The 18,962-nt window shown below is 47.8% G+C and overlaps 1 protein-coding gene across 2 annotated transcripts in view; it reads left to right on the top strand.

Moving 5' to 3' along the window:
* The window catches only part of LOC142584041 (sterol O-acyltransferase 1), a 57,917-nt gene that overhangs the window by 23,306 nt on the left and 15,649 nt on the right, over positions 1-18,962 (top strand). For both annotated transcript variants that reach the window (XM_075694261.1, XM_075694260.1), the window contains exons 2-8: positions 6,235-6,322; positions 8,268-8,401; positions 9,858-9,914; positions 11,009-11,116; positions 12,665-12,813; positions 13,359-13,486; positions 17,816-17,891. In XM_075694261.1, coding sequence (XP_075550376.1) covers positions 6,269-6,322; positions 8,268-8,401; positions 9,858-9,914; positions 11,009-11,116; positions 12,665-12,813; positions 13,359-13,486; positions 17,816-17,891 — 706 coding nt within the window. In that variant the 5' untranslated portion in view covers positions 6,235-6,268. The remainder of the gene's footprint in view (positions 1-6,234; positions 6,323-8,267; positions 8,402-9,857; positions 9,915-11,008; positions 11,117-12,664; positions 12,814-13,358; positions 13,487-17,815; positions 17,892-18,962) is intronic.

Raw genomic sequence — 18,962 nt, 5'->3', positions numbered from 1 at the left:
AATATGCGGAACAGTGTAAAGTAATTGGAAAAACAAATTCGGTGCCCTTCCACTCTGTGAACAAGGATGACCAGCGAAGCTGTGAATGTGGGCCCCTTAATGGCCAACTGCATCTCCCCCCTGGGTCGGCCCGGTATTGCACTATCTTCGGGATCGGCCCACGTATGGGGGCGCTTAACGCCTGCTTAACCTCCGCCGCGAGTCGGCCCGGCATTGCACTGTCTTCGGGACTGGCCTAAGTATGAAAGAGCTTTGAGCGGTTGCTGGGCACGGCTGGAACTCAAGCTTGAACAGCTTCGCTGTTAAAACGAAACCGAGACTTCACCTGTTCGTAGGTGTCAAAGGTCTCTCGGTATTTGAGCCATTTTTTAACAACACAACACGTTTGCCGACACTACTTACAAACTCGGTCAACTCTACGTACAAGGGGGTTATCAGTCACAAGCCTTTATTTTTTTTTCTAGAGCCCTCGTCCAGGATGATAACCGGCTGAGCATGCATGGATGCATCTCGCGAGTTTACCCACGTATCACGGAAATACAGTATTCATGATATATACGTGTAAACTCTCTTGAGCTTGTAGACTGTGCGCGCGAAAATAGCACCGCGAGATAGGGTATACGTTCGCCGCGTATCAGAGGGCCGTGAGCCCTTTTTTGAGACGACGGCTGCTTGTTGAAGTGTTTACTGACTTTTGTACACTTGTCCTGAGATGTGGGCCGCCGAGTGCATGGGGTATGTAAACTTACTTCAACATCTAGAGCGTATTTTGTTGACCCTTGACAGAGAAATAGTATTAGCACGGAAACTTCGTCAAACCTCTCGAAAACGTGAAGGTATCCTATAGTTCACCCTCTCCGAATGTGAAAGTACTATTGGGAGATGTCGCAAATGACGCCGCTTAGTGAAGGGATAAAAATGCTAGCTGCATCTATAGTCTAAGCAGTAGACACAGAAAAGCAGTCATACCGTGAAAAAAGAATTGCACTCGACAACGAGGATTCCAACTGTAGGCCAAAGGTGCACCTCTAATGGTGAAGTATTTTACGGGGGATATCATGCTGCAAGGGGGCTCAGTCCGAGCGGAAACGTCAACTGTAGTCTAAGTACATCTGTGCTGCACCGATTGCACCAGCGGGACATTTTCCTAATCACACGAGCCACTGATATAACTAACTGCAGTAAAAGCAAGTTATACAAATATGCGCTGAAAACGCAGGCAAGCGTACACATCTGTGCAACAAAGGCAGCCCCAGCAGTGCCGGCTGCATGCACCGCGTACATATCTACGTGCGCAAGCCGCAAATATTCTTGAAAGAAGTAAAACCTTTATTTACCGCGGCCTGTAGGTATGGCTAGCAGAGATATAATTTTGCCCTAGACTAATGAACAACAGTTTCTGTAAAGATATACTCTTTCTAGGAAAAACTCCAGCACCGAATTGAAACATTTTGCTATGATACTAAAGCTTCAGGAATTCGTGTTAATGGTCAGGGCAGACAAGCCTTGGAAGGGCTTACATACTTACATGTAAACTCGCTAGGCGGCATAGCGGTGTTTAGCAGGCTGTGTTAAGCAGTGTTCGGTTGCTTGACACCTTTATTTGGACGTTACATGATTGAGGTGGTGGGTACAACTTGCTAGCATTGTGTTAAAATTTGGTTCTTATTTAGGCTAGAGAGAAATTCGACATGGAACATGATTCAGCAAGCATATGGTGACGAAGCATTATCCAAAAGCCGTGTGTTTGAATGGCACCCAAGATTCTGGAAGGGCAGAGACTCGTTTCAAATTAATCCCAGAGTCGGCTGCCGGCCCGCGACGCCACATATTACCGCTGCAAATGTGCAACGTGTGAGGCGGTTCCTGCATAAAAATTCGCCATATTGCTGTGGGCATGATATCATAAGAGCTGAAATTCAACAGGAATGTGTGCCACCATATGTTGCGCAAACATTTAGGGAACGGAATTAATGCAAAAAATTGTCCCGAACGCGCGCAGAAATAAACCAGATGAACCACTGCTGCTGAGCTTTTGTAAAGGGCTAGGAGTGACCCCACGTTTGTGTTAAGCACCATTGCGGAAGATGAAAGTTGGTGCTACCAATATGACTCAAACGAAGCTCCGAAGGGCGAGAGAGGGATTTATTGTAACAGAAAAGCTGGGAGGTCGGGGTAATCTACTGTGCTCTAGAAGGATCGACATTTGGGCGAGTTGGTGCTGGTTGAACATCTTGAAGGGGCAGCGCAAAAAGACGACAGAAGGCAGGAACACACAGGACAGCGCTGTCCTGTGTGTTCCTGTCTTCTGTCATCGTCTTTTTGCGCTGCCCCTTCAAGATGTTCTACTGTGCTCTAGCCTGCAACTCAACGTTGGGGCAGAAGGGGAGGGGAACAAAATAAAAGGGAGAAAGTAACGGGGATATGAAAAGAAAGTGTATGAATAAAGAAACTAACGGGAAACACTTATTACAGCCATATCGGGTGTTTTTTTCGAAGACTACCGAAAATTCCTGAAAGCACAGCGCTCAAGATAAAGATGTTTAAAAAAAAACGCTGGTTATTGGGAACGGTGGAGGTCAGGAAATAGGTTATGTTCTAATTTTCTTGTTTTAATTATTTGTATGTATCAATTATTATATTAACACTGTTACGTGGCTACTGACAATCACTTGTAGCTACTGACGAGATGATCCACCAGTTTTCAAATTGTGCGAAAAATCATTCTCGTAGTTCTTGCAGCAAGAGAAAATTTCTCCATCTTTCGCTGGGAAACAAACTGGTAGCTCGAGGAGCGCAGAAAACTACGTGCACAAGAAACGTCAGCCGTTGACTTCTTCAGACATCTCCCGCTCGGCGCATCGCAAACCGAGCCATTTTATTTCGACGTGGTGATTACGGCTCTTGGCGGGCGCTTCCCTCACCACGTCATCGATGCACCAAAATGAAGCTTAGAGCGCACTAGCTGTCTGGTCACGCTTGTCTAGAGTTTTGTTTGACTGCGTGTGGTATCGGGACATTTTTCTCTTTTTTTTTCTTCCTTTCTTTGCTTTCTTTAGGACAGTGCTTTTCTTGGCGAATCACTCCTACTCTTCCGTATCGGGTATTTGTGTCTATAGCCTTTTCTGTGGACCTATCCCGGATATAATGAAGCCTAACAATGTGGGCCGATATTTTGCGGTACCGGTGGTGGTAGCAGTTGACGCGAACTTGGCTCACTGGGTATCACAAAACATCAAGCACCGTGCTCTGCACTCCGCAGCACTTCGCAACACGTCGCAAAAGCATTAACCGTTCGCTGCAGAACAGTTATGATTAAGACAACAGTTACAGGTGATTAGGAGAACGGGAGCGGGGACAGAGATGGAGCACACACAAACCGCGTACATGCACTATAGAGCTGTAGGGGGCGGCGTTATTAAACTCTATCGTGAAGGCCCGTATAACGCAGGAACCTTAGTAGCGCGAATAAGGCCTTCTGTGCGGATGTTCTTTGGGAGCAGTGGCTTGGAGCTTTTGGTTCTTATGGTGGACGATTATCCAATTGGTCCAGCACTTTGAACATCACTTGTCTGTCGGCACTATAGCGCGGGCAGACAGACATAATGCGTGCGAGCGTCTCATCACAGCTGCATGTGTCACACGTGGGGGTGTTGGCCATTTCAGTAAGGAAGGCATAAGAGTTTGTAAATGTTACGTCTAGCCACAGGCGGTACGGCATGGTCTGTACACGTCGTGGCAACCCAGGCGGTAGGTGCATCTGCATGTCCTGAGTCAACGAACGCAAACGGCACATGGTGGAAACGTTCGAATCCCACAGGGGCAAAGTACATTCATGGGACATCAAAGCATGAATGCTACGCATTATGTAGATGTCGACTGAAATTGAACCTGCTTCTCTTTTTATTTAAGTTCGTCAAACGCGTTGTGCATGCGCAGTTATGCGCTTGTGTAATTCGATCTTTCATTGCTGAAGGCTCAGATGAAGAGCGGGTTCGAAAATTTATTTTAATGCCATAATTTCAAGGGTCATTTAGACAACTTCCGCATTATTACAGTGCGCAAGCCTCGGGGGAAAAATAACATATATGAACGAGAGGAAAGGGGATTAACACTCCCAGGTTAATTCTATTAGTAACACATAAATACCCCGGAAAGTGGTTGGGAAAGCGGCGCCGCGGAAGCTCAGTTGGTAGAGCATCGCACGCGTAATGCGATGACGTGGGATCGTTCCACACCTGCGGCGAGGTGATTTTTTATCCACGTAATTTCCCATGTGTTGTCCATGTGTTGTCCTATATATATACAAACTATTCTTTCTAACCTGACGAGCCATGTCATACATTTTCTTTCTTTTTAGATGAAGTTGAAGTGCAGGTTATAGTTAGCTTAGTTACCAGTTATGTTTCCGGGGTTGGATCGCTCTGTAAGTGTACATAACTTGCTAGACTGCGCCCTATTTTAGCTGCGAGCCCGCACAAGTGAAATGGAGCAGCCCGAGTCAGGTTGCCTCCAACCTCTCCTGTCGATCTATCAATCAAGTGTGCGGTATTGCATCTAGCTGTAAGCGAAAATGTATGCGTGGGAAGTAGGAGGAGGAGGAGGAAAAGAAGGAAGGAAGGGTAGAGCGGTCAACCAGACGTACATGCGGTTTGCTACCTTACACATGGGGAGGAGTTTAAGGGAAGAAAAGGAGAGTACTATCTGTGTGAATACGTACGGTTGTCCATAACTTCACGCCTATAATCGGTCACTGAGGTCAGTCGATTTCATGAAACGTAGCAGTGCCCGCGTCGCTTTGCAAGCCTGCGACGCGTGGGGCCACGGTCCGAGAATCTTGGTCTCTGAAAATGGTCTGCGTCTCTGAAAATCGTCTGCTATCTAATCGGTTTAACACCCTCCGAAGAACGTTGCGTTCGATCTCTGAGATAACAAAAATGCAACTTTGATCGATCGTCTTTTCACACGGGAATTAGCGCTGAGAGCGGCAAAGCCCCTAGGAAACCGCGCGGAGTAGAATGGCAAACGGAAATGTCAAGGACTAGCTTAGCGGAGTGGTCGAGCTGTAGAAATTAGTTAAGGGGGCTGCGACCCGGGGATCAAAGAAAGAGATCTTGTCCGAAGTGTCTCCAGTCTGAACGCACCGGTAAACGAAGTCAGTGGATGTCTGTCTCCTCTCGCGGCTTAGTGTGCCGGTATATGCAGCAGTGTAGCTGATATAAGGGGTGACAGGCGATCGGCACCGCGAATGCGCTATTCCACTCCTCACCTCCCCTCGCGCTTTCCCTTGCTAAAACCACTCAGCGTTAACCACTGTTTCTCTCCGCTTGAAACGCTGCACGATGATTGCCCTCAGAGGCGGAAGCTCTCACATTGAGTGCCATGCTTTCTGAAGTATTCGCAGGAAATATTTTCATAGGCCCACGAAAGCTTCGCAAGACGTTCTTCGGCATTCCTTCTAAAGTGCCTCGGTAAGCTAGGTTGCGAGGTGACCCAGGAAATCCTATGCATTTAGAGCGTCTTTTGTAGATGGGGAAGCAGTCATGTCTTTTTTCGATGCGGCTCTCTTGTTTGCCTCTTGTCTCCAGTGGAAATGGGAGAGCGAAAACGCAGTCCACTAAAGCGCAGCTGTTCGTTTATAATCGAAGTCGAAACAAGCAAACGTATAACGTTGTGCCGCGACGGGTACCAACGAATTTGTGAGTGCTCGCTTCCGGGTTGTAAGCCCTCGCAGGCGCAGCTGCCGTGCAGTGTCTGCAGTTCAGGATTTCACAGACTCCGTGGAACTGTTTCCAATCACGGGCACCGCTTTGAACTTCAGCGCGTAGACTGCGCTGTTTCTTCATTTACCGCACTCTTATCAATACTGTACCTGCTTGCGCAGACCACCTTCTTTCCTGAAGTCAGGCGTAATGGTATTATTGTTCTCGCCACGAGGTCTGCTGACTAAATGTTCTTCTTAACTTTTATCTTGCGGAGTAGCAATTAAGCAAGTTAGCGTTTGGCTTCAGCTTTCAGTGTAGGGTTACCTTTCCACGCTTATTACCGCAGGTATATAAACGCTTGCGACACATTTGCACAATCGTACCGCACACTTTCACAGTTCCATGTTGTTGTTATTTATTTCAGTCACCGCAGGATCTAGAAACATTCTATCGCTCTCCTGAAAACTAAATCGTTCGCAATTGCTGAACTGCGAAACCTGACCCCGAGCGTGCGCTGTTTATTCTGCAGGCTGCACTCTGCCCGTATCCTGCTGCTGACCGGTATGGAGCCCAGCGGGTGCGCCGAGCAGCTTCTGAGCCTCAAGACCAGCATAGAGGTAAAAGTCGCAGTGAAACTTCGTGCTCGCGAAGAGCGCAACTTGCTCGAAGGGGTTAATTACTTGCGACACAAATGATCGCCGACCTACCCTTTATTAAATGTTTTTATCTGCTCAATGTTTGGTGCATTGCCGGTAATGTCGGCGCTTCATGCACCAAAAACTCCATAAACACCATATCGGTACTGCTTAGCTGTAAAACCAATACGTTTTTCGATGTTCTAAAATATAATTATAACGTATCTAATGTCTGCTGTTCGTGCATAAGTCAGTTACCGTTTCTTTAGTTGTTGAATCTATTCTATTTGTGGTTCCGCGCCTGCACCAGCAGGTGATGATCGTGTGTGTGTGTGTGTGTGTGTGTGTGTGTGTGTGTGTGTGTGTGTGTGTGTGTGTGTGTGTGTGTGTGTGTGTGTGTGTGTGTGTGTCACTTTGAGTAAAACTGCGACTTAACCATGCTTGACGGCTGATGACGGCCGCAGTTTAGAATTTATCCTCACGCTATCAACACCGTGCTGCAAATGGTGAGGCAGTGAATTGCTGTGTCCACTTTGCATGCGCATTCGAGAGGCCTGTCAACCTCTCCACTGGACGCCAAGGTTGACGTCGCCCGCGTTGCTCACGAAGGCTCTCCGCAACTTACTCCATTACAACCATCAATGAGGTTACGCCACCTACGATAAAGGCTTAGTGGCACGGGAGGCTTTCGAGTATGACTTTGTGAAATGTTGCTTGGTTTGCAGCCATCATTCTTGCTTAACTCACATTTATTTTTCTCGCGGCCTAAGCTCTTACACATGATTCTGTTGTAGTGACCATGATCTTCCGGACCATGAAGTAGGAAGGTAGAAGATATAGGAAGAAATGTGAAAAGAGGCCGACAGTTATCGACGTGCATATCACGTGGCCACTGAATCCTAATTTGAATTGAAGTGCCTAGTTTATTTTTCTCTTTTACGCAACACTGCCGGAGCTCATTCATGTTTGGAGAAGTGAACTTGGTGGCTCAAATAGCATATCGAAAGCACGATGGTTGCACATGCACGAAGAATTATAACGTTAATTTCCCCAGCTCGAGAGTGCGGCAAGCTTCGGAGTCTGCCTTCGAAGATCACCGTTCCTTCGGAAGCACAGTGGTCCAAAGACCCAAAGAAAAAGTACAAAGATCCTACGTTAAAGCTGCCTTGGAAGTCTGCATGACCGCCAACTGGCTAGTTGAGCGGGCATTGAACTTTCGTCGTCGAGTGTAAACCGTCCTGGCGCCTTTCGACAGTAATATCGAAGTCTACGGCAAGCCCGCCATGTTATATCTTGCTTACACCTCGCGTTGGCGATTTAGCAGAGTGACATCGCCTGTTTCGCTCTAGCATTTAGTAGCGACGTATCGAGCCACTCCAGTTTGGCGCCTGGCTCGCACTGAAGCGGGACAAACCACGTAGCTGCCGGGAGAGTGGGATACATTTTAAATCGGAATGTCTCGCCTAAGGTGAAATGTGTGGTACAGCTTTATACTGTGTGTGCATTTTCCTGATCCTTGTTGTAACTTCCTGTATAATTCATTAACCAGCGTTGTCCAGCAGTCATGATATGTTCATTGAAGGTGCAGTAGTGTTGCGGTAATGCGTTCGTGTGTACGCAACCAGTTGTTTATATTCAAGAGAGAACTCATAAGGGAAAGGTCCGAACGAATTCATTTCACAGGGCAGGTGATTTGGGGCCGGCGCATATAGCTGTGCAGTACTTGCTCTATAGTGCTATCATGGTTACACATCTACTCTTACTTTCGGTTCACGCTGCTATGGAAGATAGTTCATTCTGCACCGTCAGAAAGGTATATGAAATGCAGTTGCAACCCAGTAGGAATAGCATTGAACTTAAGTAGCGGCGTGTAGGTTTGTCTGTGCCACACTAAACGACTTGTTAAAAAGCGATGCTTCTTTCGCAGAGGCTGCGCCGGAGTGTCAACGTTGAGCTGGACAACCTGAGCGCAGTGCTGGACACACTGGCCCACAAGGAGAGTGACCGCAACAACCGGGTGAATGGCAGCCACACTACCGAATCCCAGCTTCGCAAGAAGAGGTGTGCGATTGTCCTCTTAACCACGAAACTATCCCGCTAACATATTGATCTGGGCTACTTCGTTCATCTTCAATCCTTGTGCTTGAAACAGTGTTAAAAAATCACCGCCCAAGCACTCCGTACAGATAGTTAACCAGCGAAGCTGAAACGTGCGGCCCCAATGTTTATCGCTGCATTAATCCCTATGGTTCATTAAACGACAGCTTGGTAGGCTGTTGGATCCTGGGTACGCAGTTGCTGCTTGCGCTCGGCTGCACGAGCCTGTTCTTGTGCCCGAGCTGCAGCATTTGCACGGCATAGACAAGCTCATTCCCGGTTCGGCTCACGGCGTTGCTGATTGAAAGCTGCCTGCTCCTAAGGAGTACGTATGACGCGTGGCCTACCCATTTTGAAGCCGGAGAGAAACTGCTGTGCACGCGCTCGGCTGCGACGGAGAGCAACGACGTCACTACTGCTGTAGCTAATCCAACTGGCTAACCGCGCGCCTCTCTGTCTTTCTTTTTAGCGCATGCGCATGGTGTCGCGCCGGAGGAGTTTTCGGCCTACAGGCGACTGACAGACGGACGGACGCACGAATAGGGTAGCCATATACAGCTTCGCTGTAAAATTGGCGGAAAAATTGAGCGCTGTCTTCTCCTATTTGGGTAGTGTGCTCAATTCGTTGGGCGTTGATGATGTCCGCTCTTTCACTGTTTTTCTTCGCTTTATTGTTTTTTTTTTCGTGCAAAAATAATACAATAACATCCTGACTAGAACATGCTGAAACTAAGAGGAGAGCTTGGATCGACGCACTAAATTTTGGCAAGGCAAGTGATATAGTGCCCAGGATCGCAGACGTAGTTGTGTGAGGTCAGAATGCGCCAGTGAACACAAAACAGGGAAAACACCGTTGTAGGAAATGTGTACGCGAAAGAAGCACTTACGTTTCTGGGACAATGGTACTCGGCAATAGCGCTGAGTACGAGTTGGCCGCTCCAATTCCTGGCCACAGTTGCCGTATTGAACATAATGCCAAAACATTGTACAATGTACTGAGGTGTCGAGTTCGAAAGAGTAACCTATAGGTACATGTATACCATTTAGTTTGATTTACTGCTGTTGGAAGGGTCTGATGGGGGTGCGGAAGTAAATTCGTCTCTTCCAAGATATGAACGAAGCTCCTTATGCCCTTCGAACAGCGGGCCAAAGCACCGCCCTTTTCAAGTTAGATTTGGTCAAACATATCGCGTTTAGCACTAGCTAGCGGGTTCCTTACACGTTTAGCCTCACTGTTGACGTACCAGTGTTTCCGTTGGTTGCCCGTAACTACTAAACTGAAACATTTTCAGCAAGTCGTTATGTCGCAGATGTATTTTCTCGCCCAATCCACTGGTTTCTCCCTCTGTGGCATCTGTACAAACTTATCACAACAAGTGCTTCGAAAAATTTAACAAATTTCACCATGTTTCCTCACCAGCTCACCTGGACAGGACCTTCCAGAGAAGTTCTTCGCCATTCGGGAGAGTCGTATTGTGTGAGTTTCGCTCTCTCTCTCTCTCTCTCTCTCTCTCTCTATATATATATATATATATATATATATATATATATATATATATATATATATATTTATATATAAATATAAAATCGCTATTAGTACACCGCTAATTAGATTTCAGAACAATTATATATAATTCTGTCATTTTTTTTTCAAGCGCCAAGTACAACAGCTTCAATGCCGATGGTCGCCTATCGTCTTCGGCAGCGCGTCACTGATGCTCGTTTCAATGATGTGCATGGTCTCTTCTATATTAATACTGATAACTGACAGCTGATCCTAAACGTGCAAAAAAATAACAGCACAGCTTGCTACTTCTGTATGTTTTCTACGGAGGCGCTAGTGTTCAGCCCCGCTTTATAATGAGGAACTAATACTCGAACAGGTAGTTTCGCTAGTTAAAGGACCACAGGTGGACGAAATCGATCCAGAGGCCTCTTCCACAAGAGCGTCTCTCATAGCCCCAGTGTTCTTGGGGACGTTAAACCCATCAATCAATCAAGCAATCAGTCAGCAGTTTGGTAGCTTCGCGCTACTTGAAGCTCCGTTAGTACATCTCTCCCTCTCCTAAGTTTCTTTGCGTTGAGTACTGCAAGGTCGTTCGCTTTTGCTACATACCCTAAACTCTCTTATAAACCCTTGTTGAAAATGAGGACCCTGCGGACGTTTGTAAAACCTCAAGGTCAACTTCCCCGCACTGCTGAGGTAGGCTCAAATTTTGTTCAACGATGCAGCGTAGGCACCAGCCGCCAAGGCAGGTGCATTCGTTGTCACCGCAGGATACCAGTCAGCGCTCACGAATTATGAAGTGGTAGGCGCATCCAAGGAAAGAACCACGCGCTATAATACGCCACGCTGCACCGATTTTTTTTTTTACTCCAGGATGGCCCCAATACCTCAGTGGGGATATGGTTTGCGTGATGTGAGGAAGCTGTACCTTTTAAGTTTTGCAAAGGATCGGTAGGACTGCAGTCTACGTGCTGTCAAGATTCTCTTGCACAAACCTCAAGTATTTCTCCTTGCTGAACGTGGCAGCACGTCGTTCTAAAACTGTTCCTGTCGTCTTTCTCCAGGGACATTATGGCCAACGAACACATCCGGACAGTGTTCAACATCTTCGTGGCTTTTCTGTTCCTCGTTACCGTCATACTGATCACATCCTACTTTTACGATCCTCAAAGGCAAGTGTTTTTTTTTTTTTTAAGTTTGTGGGCTAGCGCAGCCTCGCCCGCTAGTTCAGTACAAGCAATCGCTTATGTCATGCTCTTGCGTGCCTAATTTTGTGTATAAATATTCCTGGAAGGTTGGCGTCTGATCTCGGCTGCTCGGTCAAAACAAGGAAGAAATCGAAACATTTGGTTGAAGAATTTTAAAATACAAACACGAGCAGCCGCGCTAGAGGTGCCTGGTGATCACAAAATGCACTGTTTCACTATATCGTTGGGAAATGGTTACAAATGTCTCAAGTTCGTTCACCAAACACTGTTGTGAAGACAGGCTAAAGTCAATGTATTCTGTAGCGCGAGCAGTTCCCTCACGCCCAGGCTTACCTCGAGTCGCAGCAGCGAGTTCACTTATATATATGAAAAAAAAAGTGTATTGTTCATTTAGCCCGTTTTATTTACAGAACTCTGCTCTGATTAGATGGGCATCGCTGCGCATGACCTTGCCCGACTTATTCGCTGGGCGATACGCTGCTTCTAGTCTTGAGCTGCGAATTCAAGCTCGCTCAGAAGGGACTCAAAAGTCGCGTTACACAGTCGAGCGTATGCTGTAACGCAAGCGATGATTGTACACAGACCCCAACTGCTGATCTGTAGCACCAGACCTAAAGCTGTAGTCGGCAATGTATGCAGAAATGCGGAAAAGACCTCAAACATTTTTTCCCCTCTTAGGCTGAGTGAACTGATAAACTATACCACTGTGATACGCGAGCTTAAGGGCCTTCTTGATCTGATACATAGCGCCGTGAGTGCGGCAGGATAAGATATCTTGTGCTCGTTGGTTCAAGTTGCCTACTGAAAGATAAGCGCCTCCAGCCGAAAACCTCTCACACGATACACACTGCTGCTTCGTGAAATGATAAAGGGCGGGAAAACCAAAACGCACTCAGAGAAAAATGGCTTATCTTCAAAGGTCATGCGTATTGACTGCTGAAGACTGAAGGTTCAACTTCTATATGAAGCAAGTGTCATCTCTGAGAGTCCTACACATTTCCTTGAATTTGCGAGGTCGAAGCGGGTGATGCCGGGTGTACGGTAGATCTAGAATTTAAAGTTGTTGCTGTTTTTGTTTTCCTTAACGGGAGAATGTCCTTGGCGCGCTACCCACATGCACGCAGGCTTGGCGCGCACTCACCTCAACTGCATAGCCCCACATAGGACGTATTTCCAACGTGTATAAGACGTCGCGGCATCCTTTTTTCACGTCCCGTAGTGCCCACGCTGTAATCGAGGCTGTTTGCCGTGAGCTTAAAAGCCATTATGGCGAGCATACGAGTAATGCACAGAGCCAAAAGGCAGCAACGGTAGCGCGCCTAAAATACGTCGGATATAATTCCGTAAGTAGCTGTGTCTGCTTAAGCGTATGATCTTTAAGCATAATAAAGGCAAGCCGTCTTACGCGCGCTGGGACAAGTCGGTGGGGCTGCAAAGTTAATAAATTCTCGAGACTTGTCAATGTCTGCTTCACCTTGAACTTGTGATCGCCAATCCCACAATCTCGCGCAGGCTACACGACGACATGTCGACCATCGTGGTCAACTCTACCGGCATCGTGGGTGTCTTCGGCCATCTTATTGCCATCAACCTGGCTATTCTATTCCTCCTGCATCCATCGCTGCAGCTCTGGGCTAGCTGTCGAGCGCTCGGCAAAAGCGGTGAGCTCAGGGGCCGAGGCGGTATACCTCCCGCCAACTTCCGTCCTTCAGTATATTGTTCAGCACTGCGACCGAATAGAGGCGAGCAGGGTTTTCGTTGCAATACCCATTCTCCAATCTTGAGAGCCCTTGCTTACTGCTTACAGGGCGTAAGCAGCACCTTGCATTCACTTCACAGGGAATCGAGACTGCCGACGCGGATGTCGCTATAGTCAAGGGGTGACGTTGAGCGTGCTTGGAAAGTGTATTTTATAATGCACTTTCCAAGTACTCCTAAGGTCACCCCTTGACTATAGCAACATCCACTATAATATATATATATATATATATATATATATATATATATATATATATATATATATATAAAACATTTCCGCGCCTCGCCTGCGGAAATCAAATAGATAATTCTAATCTTAATTGCTTCATTCGTCGCCTAGATCGATTTGAATACGCTGGAGATGTTACCTTGGCTGATTGCCTGGCATGCTATTCATGGTGACTAACGTTCACGTTTAAATCTTGCGCTTTGGCACGCTCTTTGTCAGGTCCCGTGGACGCCGTTTTCGGCAGCCTGTTCGCGCTGTTCCTGGGCTGTGTCACCGTGTTTCCTGTGCACTACATCTTCGCCAACGAGCTGCCGCCTCTGTCCTCCTGCATCCTCGCCTTCGAACAGGTACGCATCGGTGCTGTCCCGCTGTGTACATCCCTTTGCTAACCGCCTTACCGCCTTTGGCGGGTCGTCTATGTGTGCGGAAACTTTGTAACGACTTGATTGCTCTAAATGGCCAGCTAGCTTTGTCCCTCAATAATCGTTACGGATCGAACGAGAGGAAAAGAAGCCCACGGTACAGCTTAACGACTAAGACGTTCCACTTCTCCGGCGGCCGAGGAGATTGTCTGCACGCTGGTCGCGTTCTCGTTCGAGGTAAATATGAAAACGCCTGTGCGTGTATAGGGCGTGTATAGATACGTCGTGGAAGTTGATGCGCATATAGACAGGCCACACTCAACTAGGTTTCGAGATGTTTGTATACACAAATCGAGTTTGTATACCTGGTCGGTATACCTTCATCTTCTTCTGTTGCGCTTAGGCAGTCATAAGCAGCCGATTTCTCGTGTCACCACTTCACAAAGTGGTTAACTAGGAAGCTGTTTGGCACGTTGAGAAATAGCCGAGTCAAATGTTGATATTCTACTCGCGTATTTGTTATAGGCCCACAAACTGTGAATAAGGCAGATCGTCAGAAATAGCTTATCAAGGTCATAGGCGAAAATTGTCATCCGCCCGAGAGTGGCACGAGCCCAGAGAGGAAACCCATGCGGGTTTCTTGTATAGAAAGCTTCGCTGTTGAAAATAACTTCGTCCTGGTCGGCGGATCGAACCCGGGACCAATGCTTTTATGGGGTGGTCGCTCTACTATTTGAGCTAAGCCAGGAGGCTTAGCAGATCGCAAGGCGAGGACGAATATCGACAACTCGAGGCGCAGTTACAGTAAAAATGTGGCAAATGAGTTTTGCGGAAATCCCTATTTTCCTTGTGAAACGTCTTGCACCTTGTGGATTTTCGCAAAACTTAGTTGCTGTATTCAGTTCAGTCTCAATTGAAAGCTACCATCAGGCAGGTAACTACAATGTTGGTTAATTAGTTAACGACGAGGTTGGTTAATCATTCATTGAATGAATGTTTGGGCTCTGAGAGAAGTATTGAGGACCATAGGTATACAACAGGCAGTAAAATGATTAATTCGAATGGGGTACAGCCTTCCGTTATTTTAAAAAAATCTTATCGAGAATGTTAGTATACGGTTGCGGTTACGGTTCACTACTAGATTGTCATTACGGCCCAATCGAGCACCAGTGCTGTAGACTGAACCGTAACGCAAATGCGGCCACATTTCGCAGTATTGAGAAATGGCGTGCGTTTATAAAGCGACTCGCTGTTTAAATCTACAACTACCAGCGGCCGACTAGCAACGCCGGCGCACCTCAGGCACAGAGGGCATGAGGCGTGTACGTAAAAGGCGAAACGCCCGATGCGGGATGGTCGAGAGTCGAAATAGTTATGGCTTCGGCGCAGATAGCGCGAATAATGCTCCGCAGAAAACCTGACGAACCGCATCCTCGATCCGTATAGGATGACTCGAGGTGAGCTGTTCACGAGTGAAGCAAAAGAAGCAGGAAGTTTTTTTCGAGGCCAATAGTGATGACGTTGTTTTGCATTAGCATTAGTGCGAGGGCAGCAAGTTGGGATTCCCCGGCCAACCTCGACCGAGAGAGAGCACAATCGGCGTTTGACGACGTCCGCTCGCTGATCACCGGGCGATATATTGAGACGGCAGCGAACGCTGACGTGACTGCTAGCGCGCGAGGACAGCGGCGGCGCGCACATGTAGGTCGTTCACGTGCTTCCTTCTGAAATCCACGGCTCCCGCCCGCAGCGCGCAGTCTTTCGCAGGAGTTCAGGCGGCGAACTTTCGAGCGACATTATTATGCATTTTAACCGTGGTTAATATAACTGCCTCGAGGCACGCCTTCTTCGGGGTGTTTCGAAACACTCGGAACACATAGCTGCTCTCATATCGTTTGCAAACACGTGCTCTCAATAGTGAGTGCTTGCTATGGCGACGTGCAGTGAGCTCATCTTGGAAAAGGTGCACTACACTACAACGTACATCGACGACGCCTCGTGTGATAAATAATAATATTTGGGGTTTTACGTGCCAAAACCACTTTCTGATTATGAGGCACGCCGTAGTGGAGGACTCCGGAAATTTTGACCACCTGGGGTTTTTTAACGTGCACCTAAATCTAAGCACACGGGTGTTTTCGCATTTCGCCCCCATCGAAATGCGGCCGCCGTGGCCGGGATTCGATTCCGCGACCTCGTGCTCAGCAGCCCAACACCATAGCCACTGAGCAACCACGGTGGGTCGACGCCTCGTGTGATAACTGTGGTAACGAGGAGACTCTTCAGCACTTTCTCTGTGACTGTCCTCGCTATAATTTACAGAGACGATCGCTCGCAAAAAGGGCGCTTTGACCGAAGACCTCTAACAGAGGAAGTTATATTAACGCGATAGCGTTAAGGAGCTCGTGTCGCAGAAAAGCCGGTGTCGTCGGCGTCGGTGTCGGCGTCCGCGGCGTTGGCTGTGAGCGATAAATCACGGCAGGCACTTCATAAATAAAAAGCAACTTCCAAGATGGGCTGGGTGGGAATCGAACCAGGGTCTCCGGAGTGTGAGACGGAGACGTTACCACTGAGCCACGAGTTCGATGCTTCAATGCGGTACAAAAACGCCTCTAGTGAACGCGGTGTTGCCTTAGAAACGAGCTGTTTCTAAGGCTCAGGCGTGCGTCGCTTGCTCAGGCGCACATTTCGTTGTCGCGCCGAACGCTGCGTTGCTCGACGCTCACCGCGTCCGATGCGGGGCGCGTAGTCCTGCGCCGTAGCCCATTGTCTTACACCCCTTGGCGGGTCGACGGGAACGCTGTCGCGTTCCACTCTTGAAGGCGAAGCTTAAGCGTCCTCCAATTTTTAAAATGGGCCGCCATCACAAGCCATCGCAGCAGAGGGCGACGAGAGCATTGTTGCAGTATTTAGGGCTACAGAATTGGACAAGCGGCTGTAGCATGAACAGATGTTCATAGTGCTGCAAGTGCTACTGTGCTGTGCGGTGACAGTGTGCGGTGACAGTGACCAACTGTGATTGTATGTCTGTGCTCCTTTCTTTCTTTATCTCTACTTTGCTATCACTTTACCTCCCCCTCCTCTCTTTCCCCAGCGTAAGGTAGCAAACCGGATATACCCCTCTGGTTAACCTCCCTGCCTTTCCCCTTTCCTCTATCTCTCTCTCTGACAAGAAACAAATGCCAAATCTTCCTTAGAAGCGCCGATTGCTCCGTGTTACGCGTATTTCGTGCCAATTTGGCTTTGAGAAGGACCAAGCAAGCGCCGTCATTCACTCCCGCCTATAGCGAGCTCGATTATGTAACGTCCACCACTATAAGAGCAACTTTCCGTTTCGCCTGGAAAATCGGCAAGACGACTGTATACGTTTTTGTCGCGTGCCTTCAATGAGATCTAAAGTGCCCTTGTAGAGGCCATCGAACGGCGCGCATTTGGCAACTCTTTCTGATGGCTGGTTGTAATGCACCTCGGAGAAACCAGTCTTCTCGGCCGATCCACGGCACACATCGTTGTAGCCTACGGCGCCAATGTGACTGAAAGCGGCTCTTATTCCTTTCTTTTTCTTTGATCAGTATAGAGCTGCAGGTACAATGACTGTTTTTCCGTTAGTCGACGCACGTGTGCAGGCCAGTACAATTGCCCTATGCCCACAAGGCAAAATTGGTTCGCCTTTGCTTAAAGCACCCTCCTGTACGTGATTTAGTTGTTGGCCAATTGCCCGTCTGACGACTTTGATCGTCGCAAGGACTGGCGTAACATGACAAAAAAAAAAAGAAAACGACGCAGGCTCCTTCGAGAGTTGTGTTGAAACATGGCTTTGTTTTTGTATGTGCACTCGGCATGATGCTGCGCCGCGATGACGTTCGAGTGTAAGCACAAAGCGATTCTCTGACACACTGTCCTGAATGTGGTTACGTTTATAGAGCACTTCGACTTTCGAAACTCCAGCTTCCCCCCTTTTCGCACCCCCCTTTTTCGTAAGCAGCGCAGTATCATCACAGCGTGGTCATTTCTCGCCACCCCGGCTGTGCTGCTTCTCGTCGATCTAGTTAGTTTACAATGCAGAAGGCGGAGTGTGTGTCAAGGTAACAACTGGTGTGCCTGCTTCATCTTCATCCATGACCGTTTCACCACCCGGTTTTGGTTGGCTCAGTAAAAAAGCCGGTGCAGTAAAATTCCCCGCCCCTTAACAAAGCTGCGATGAAAACCGTGCCCATAGAGTTGAAAACCAGAACGTTTCCCAAGCCTTCGAAATGTGAGCTCCCACGAAAGCCATAGTCGTCATACCTTTTTTTTTTCAACTATCTTTTTCAGGTAAGATTACTGATGAAAGCGTACGCGTACACGAGGGAGATCGTTGGCCGAGTGCTCAAGCATGCAGAGCTGAAAGGTGAGTCATCGTCGTAGTCATCGTCTCTTGTTCCAACTTCCCAGTGCATAGGGTTTGGTAACGCTTTGCGTATCTAGGACGAAGTACACATGTCGCACGGAAGGTGACAGAGTCCGCAACATTGCTTATTCTATAGTGGCCACAGCAATGGGCATGAAACAACGGTTAAACTAGTTGTATATTCGAGCGTTGGGTTTTACAATTTTTACAGGAAGGGTTGCATGGCAATACGTTCATAAAACTCTCCCAATCAGGTTCGCGAGTTTTGCAAGAGCAGTAAATTAAAGGGCGAAACCCTAGTAATAATGCGGAAGAGATTGAATGTCAGAGCCGCACTGTGTGGCATGGCGGTGCCACTGACCGCGTAACTGCCACCGTCGTCATTCTGTTTGTGCCCGCTTCAGGACTAAGGCCTCTGCCAATGATCTCAAATTACCTATGTCTTGCGTTATCTGACTCCGTTCTATGCCTGAGGAGTTCCTAATCTCATCACACCACCTAATCCACTGTGGACCTCGACTGCATTTCGCTTCCCTCGGTACCCATTCCGTTGCTGTAACAGACCGCCAGTTATCTGCTCTGCGTATTATATCACCCGTTCACACAGCATATGCAGCACAGTATAGACAAGGATGGAGACAGAAACACACACACGGACGTTATACATTTCACTGAGTTCATTAGAAAAGGTGCCGCACATTTTATGTACACATGACCCGACTATCAACATTGCGCACACCCAGTGCATTATCCTTTATCTCCTTGCTTCGGTTGCTGTACCACGTATGTATAAAATGTGCGGCATCTTTCGTGATGAACCAAGCTGTAAGTACAGCGTCCGTGTGTGTGTGTGTGTGTGTGTGTGTTCCACTTCGTTCTTTTCTACTGCGCTGCATAAGCTTGTCACGGTGAACCAACTCTCGCAGATCAAACTACTTATATACGTGGCCTGCCGAACGTCACTTCTTGCTCTTAACCTCGCCTAAAACATCGGCTATACGCATTTGCTCTGTGCGAATTATTCAGTATCGCTGCTTCCCTGTCACTTAGCGTTATACCTATCTATTCTTT

This window comes from Dermacentor variabilis, chromosome 1 (assembly GCF_050947875.1).
Source record: "Dermacentor variabilis isolate Ectoservices chromosome 1, ASM5094787v1, whole genome shotgun sequence".
NCBI lineage: Eukaryota > Metazoa > Arthropoda > Arachnida > Ixodida > Ixodidae > Dermacentor > Dermacentor variabilis.
Note: the sequence above shows the minus strand (reverse complement) of the source record. Positions and strands in the feature narration are given on the sequence as shown.